Source organism: Sardina pilchardus, chromosome 19 (assembly GCF_963854185.1).
Source record: "Sardina pilchardus chromosome 19, fSarPil1.1, whole genome shotgun sequence".
NCBI classification, from domain to species: domain Eukaryota; kingdom Metazoa; phylum Chordata; class Actinopteri; order Clupeiformes; family Clupeidae; genus Sardina; species Sardina pilchardus.
The window spans coordinates 14,408,042-14,414,134 of NC_085012.1; the positions used below are offsets into that span (position 1 = coordinate 14,408,042).

The 6,093-nt window shown below is 44.6% G+C and overlaps 1 protein-coding gene across 6 annotated transcripts in view; it reads right to left on the reverse strand.

Moving 5' to 3' along the window:
• picalmb (phosphatidylinositol binding clathrin assembly protein b) overlaps nt 1-4,341 on the reverse strand; it is a 25,161-nt gene extending 20,820 nt beyond the window's left edge. For all 6 annotated transcript variants that reach the window (XM_062521495.1, XM_062521492.1, XM_062521494.1 and 3 more), the window contains exon 1: nt 3,729-4,341. In XM_062521495.1, coding sequence (XP_062377479.1) covers nt 3,729-3,858 — 130 coding nt within the window. In that variant the 5' untranslated portion in view covers nt 3,859-4,341. The remainder of the gene's footprint in view (nt 1-3,728) is intronic.
• Nucleotides 4,342-6,093: the final 1,752 nt, after the last annotated feature.

Sequence of the window (6,093 nt, forward strand, 5' to 3'; positions counted from 1 at the left end):
GGAGGAACTCAGGGTTAAATGCCTTCCTAAAAGACACAGCAATGACAGACTGGCAATCCCTGGCTTTTGTGGCCACTGTATGCCTGCTGATCAAGACAGCGGCTGCATCTGAATATCCATAATAGCCTACTGTATAGCAGGCATGAAGCAGTATGCTACAACCGTAGGGTGTCCAAATACTCAGTGCGCTACTTATGAATGGAGCAACCCCGCAATGAAGTCGCTGTGTGTGTGTGTTTGTGCTGAACTATAATCTCCCTCAATTAGACCTAATGAGGGAGAACCACTAGTCTGGTGGTACTCAGGAGCCATTTTCAACGTCACATCATCACAGCAGCAGCCTGCCTACGCCACCGGAGCCCAACCAGGAGCCAGTCTCCGGACTTACAAAGAGCTCCGTCACAAGAATCAAACCAGTGCGGAACACAACAACCTGCTCTTAAAAATCACAAGAACAAAACCAGTAGGGAGCATGAGATCCTTCTCTAAGGCCAAATTCACACCAAAGATTCCCAACATGACGAGACCGAGTTGCAACGGCGTGAATTAGATGTTGCACCTACAGTAGTTGCAAGCCATCGCAAGGCATTCAACATGTTTAGTCACAGTTGCAAGGTTTTAGAACATCGTGGCTACGAACCCGACTGAAGGAACCACAATCACAAGAACCACAGGAGCCGGGTGAAGAGGACACAGCCTAGGTGTTCTAGACTCTCCCATCCCTGGTAGGGATCTCCATACATGTTGCAATGCAGAGGTTGCTCTGCATTGCAACATAAATTTGTTGATGCATCTCACCCATATAATGCTAATACGACTATAAGTTCAGAGTATTGCTCACATCAGTAGGATTATATTGCGCTGACAAGGCAAGCTGTACAAAAAATGATGTAAGATGAAGAAGCTAATTACACTATGTCTAACTTGCTTGTTTGGGGAAACAACATGATGTGTTTTTGGAAAGGTTATCATTCACTAATACACACTTCCAATGTGTGCCACAATGAGACACACAGGGATGATTCTTGTGTATAACCTCGATACCCACCTCACACACACACACACACACACACACACACACACACACACACACACACACACACACACACACATCAGTAGATACACACACTCACTAATTTCCCCACCCACACACACACACACACACACACACACACACAAATGTGTGTGTGTAAAAGCTGAGAGGTGTCCACTGCTTTATGGCCTATATTCCAGAGGGTGCTCAGGGAAGACGTTAAAGTAGGACATCATATCCTCTCTGAGCATCAGTGTGTGTGTGTGTGTGTGTGTGTGTGTGTGTGTGTTTGTGCATGTGTGGCTGGCCGAGTTAGTTAGGACTATAACCCCCTAACCAGCCAGCCATCTCTCCCATACACACAACCCCACACATATGGTCAAACACACGCATATATACGCAAATACACACACAAACACACACACACACAATCTTTCATAAAACACAAGCACACACCATCTTTCATACACACCATCTCTCATAAACACACACACACACACACACACACACAACAACAACACAACATCTCTCTCAAACACACTCTCATACATGTCATGTTTCCCAAACACACACACACCCAGCACACACACACACACACACACACACACACACAAACTTCATCTCCACACACACACACACACACACACACACACACACACACACACACACACACACACACACACACACACACACACACACACACACACACACACACACACACACACACACACACACACACACACACACACACACACACACACACGTCATCTTCGGCAAACACACAATCACAATCACACACTATAGTATGTCACCCAAACACACACACTGCTGTCTCTCCATAACACACTCTAATGGCATTTCATGCACACAAGACACACCATCATTTTCAAACACACGCTAGATTTGCATGATGAAATCTATCTGTCACTCCAGTATTTTGCAAGCAGTTTGATTTGGGTTTTAAAAAAATGCTTTAAGACATGAGCAACATATCTTATTGTTAAATGAAAACTGTCACAGTGACTGTAGATTCCTGAGTCTGATGTGTCCAGACTGTTTTTTAAATTATTATTCCAAAACTGACAAGAAGCAACCACCTGCTGAGTGCAATCCTCTCAACATGATCACTCCTTCATATCTGAATGACTGTGGGGATATCAACTAAGTCTCGATGAATGAACGTGATCTGTGTGTGTGTGTGTGTGTGTGTGTGTGTGTGTGTGTGTGTGTGTGTGTGTGTGCGTGTGAGGGTGACTTTTGGTCACGTTGAACAGTGGTGTCTCAGTAAGCCTGTATCTCCAGCCGTGCCAACTGATTTATCCTGTTACCACACACACACACACACACACACACGCACACACACACACACACACACACACACACACACACACACACACACACACACACACACACACACACACACACACACACACAAACAAACACACACACCTACTCACAGGTCTGCCTGTGTTTGTCTCTGCGGTTTCTCTCTCCAACATGCACACAGACTCCCTGTAACTGAGGCGGTCACCACACCAGGTAGCCTGGACCTGACTGTCTGTCAAGCTGATGAGTCTGCTGCTAGGGCACAAGCTTTGTCTTCCTGCTGGATTCCCCAGATAATAACATGGCAGTGGTACTCGTGTACAGTATCAGAAAGGTAGCACTTATATCCTTAGATAATAATATGGCAGCACACCCATGTACAGTATCAGAGAGGTAGCATTCAGATCCACTGGCTCTGACAATAGTTGCACTTACAGGTGTTATTGCTTCTGAGTGAGTGAGTGAGCGTGTGTGTGAGTGTGTGTGTGTGTGTGTGTGTGTGTGTGTGTGTGTGTGTGTGTAGGCTACATGTGTGTGTGTGTGTGTGTGTGTGTGTGTGTGTGCCTGCGTGTTTTTCAGGAGATCTAACACTGTGTGCATATCTGAGGATGGGCTGCATCAGCAGATTAAAGGTTTTAGTCTGACATGATAAATATAGCCACCGCATCAACTAGCGGCCACAGTGACAACACAACACACGGACGCACAGGGCCTGAGCGGGCCCAATCTAGCCCTTGGTTCGCTGAGGAGCCGTGGATACTAGGATACCTGGACTGGGCTTTGGAACCACGGTGGACTTCATCCACTCAATCTTTTCGCATAGTGACGACCATGAACATACCTCGGTAGTGTATTTGAAACCAAGTAGCGTCTGCCCTGCTGTCAGTCTGTCCTACTACCTCAGGCAAAACAAGCGATGCCTACAACCACACATACACACACACACACACACACACTGTTCCCACACCGACTACGGCAACGCAAAGATAACGGGCTAGGACGAGATGACACATAGAATATGGTGTTTCCACAGTGCAAGCATCATAACAGTTCCAGGATGTATGCCAAATGACAATGCATTACATGACACCCAGCTGTTAAGAAGCTATACGCGTACTTGCGTTCAAATGTTCGTAAAATATGTCAAGCATGCCCGAGCGACCTGATTTTCGTTGCCTTGACTGAATTCAGTGAGGCAAAGGCTAACATACAATAGGAAGTCCATATACTGGGTTAGCCTGCTATCCTAGCACCACAGGCCTACTACAGACCAGCAGCGTCACCCGAACAGACCCGTGCGGAGATGGCCGGCTTCATTGATTCTTACCGCACCCCCTCTAACCGTGTAAATAATAAAATCCATACTCACAGTCCAAATGTTTTTTCTTGGGCCCCATAATTTCGTGCGTTGTCGCCTTGCATACTGTTTTGGAGACGGCTGATCCGGTAACGCTGTGTTGAGCTGCGGTTATCCTGTCCGTAATGCTCTGCCCCGACATCTTCGCGTTTGTAGACAAAGACGAGTGTACTGATAATATATTCAAATTTCGGAATGAAATTGACAACGATATTTCCGCTGACGTGTTTGCCGGTAAATTGGCATTGAGCAGCCTAAGTGGCGATTTCAAATAGACCGTCGAGGCGGTGAGAACCGTAGCTATAAGGAGAAACAACGTATCGCTAGACCACAGATAGATACGTAGAATCCTATATTTAGGAAAAATGCTGAGTGTTACTTGCTCGCTACATAGTAAAACAGGTAAATATGTTTCCTAAAGGTCTCCAAGCTGACTCATCTCTCATCGCGGGTGTTCTCCGAATCCCTGTGTCTTTCTCCTCCCCTCTGGTTTCGCCAGTCGCCACCCTTCGGAGTGAAAGCACTAAAGGCATTCACTGAAATGGCGGGCCTACTCGGAGCTGCTCTAGCTCTCCTCTCTCTCGTCTCCGCTGCGCTGTGCTCCGTGCTGGAAACACAGGACGCTCCACCGACTGTTCTGCGGTCAGATTACGCGACGCAGGGAGATGGCGAGGTACACGTGCTGTCTGCTGTTCTAGGGTCAGATTATGGCATCATAATCCAGCACTGCCGTTTGGAGCTTTGCAAAGTACACGGCCATTAGCGTGAGAATATTTTCTACATTATAATACAATTCACTTACATGTATCGATTAGAGTTATTTGGTTTGTGTCACAGTTTTCCATAATAGGTAAACGCATTGTGTGAAATAGTTCACCAGTTTCTTGAACACGTTCTCAAAACCCTCTAACTCAAAATCTAAGATATCCTTAGATTACACACTAGGCCTAGCCAGACACACACGAGATTTGCACTTTAGGGGAATTTAAAACACTTCTACCAAATCTTGTTTCGTTTTTGCCATGCAAACAGGATTATTTCCTATGTGTGTGATACACAGTTGCCATAATTGTGAACTTATTGCATTTGTAAAACTGGATGTCGTTTATTCTTGCCTTCAAATGCCCTGTGGCATGCGAAAATATGTGTGGGGAAAGCACATGAGCATCGTGAATGATTCACTCATGTCATCATCATAGCCATCATGTAGGGTACGCAAATGATGACACATTACACATCTAAAAGTATTTGTCTTTGATAGAGGAGTCTTGCTCTTGCTCATCCTCTCTGTATTTGAACACCTTGTGTCTTGCTATTTCTACATTGTGCAATGCACTACTGTTGACTCACTGATTCTGCAATTCTGATCAATAAGCATGTTGAGGCTTACTGTTTCCACCATGAAAGATATAAAGATAGATAGTCTTTAATGTCCTCAAGGGTATAATCGTTGTTATACATCATTCCATGTTAGCTAATAAGGCTATTACAGTAATAATAATGTGCACTCAGCATCATGTGTGTGTTTATTGAAATGGCAAATCCTTGAGTTTAAGTTATTGATATTGTGTATTGTAGCCTGTCGAAGTTCAGTAGTGTAATGAGTTGTGCAGGTTAATGTGTATGATGTTCTAGGATCTCTATAATAGCATGTGAGCCAATGTTGGGGTGCCACCCCTATAGGGGTGAGGGGTGTTTTGGGGGTTTGAGTCTTGAGAGACAAATGCCTGCGACTGCGAAATAGGAGTTATACGTAACTGTGTGTGCTTCAAGAAGAACAGGTTTTGAGGTGTGATTATGGTCGACAACAACCGCAATAAAGCTATAGGCAGTATGTTTTCTTTGCATGAATTGAATAGAGGTGAACGGTATACAGTATATGAGCATACTGTTGAATAGTGGTATGAGTCAAGTGTCTTTTGAGAAGTGAGGCAGATTTACAGTAGGCCTATATGTTTTAGGCAGTAGCTTATAGTGTATTAGTAATCAGGAGAAAACTGTAACTTAAGTTAAGTAAGAATGTGTGTGTGTGTGTGTGTGTGTGTGTGTGTGTGTGCAGTGTTTCCCACATTGACTTATTTGTGGCGGCCCACCACAATATCAACACTGACCACCACACAATGATTTTATGTTGTACTACTACTTAAACTAGATGAACTCCTTTCATTGTAGAGCTATATGCACACCTTTGTGCAGCCTCTCTGTCCCTCAACAAACATGCATGCACGTTTAAATAATACATTAAAAAAATCCAGCCAGGATTGTTGTTGACTGTTGTTGACGATTGGCTAAATCGCAATTAAATCCAGTAAGCATCACAAGCACACTACCACCACAAATAGAATTAAATTCTGTGGGAAACACTGGTGTGTGTGTG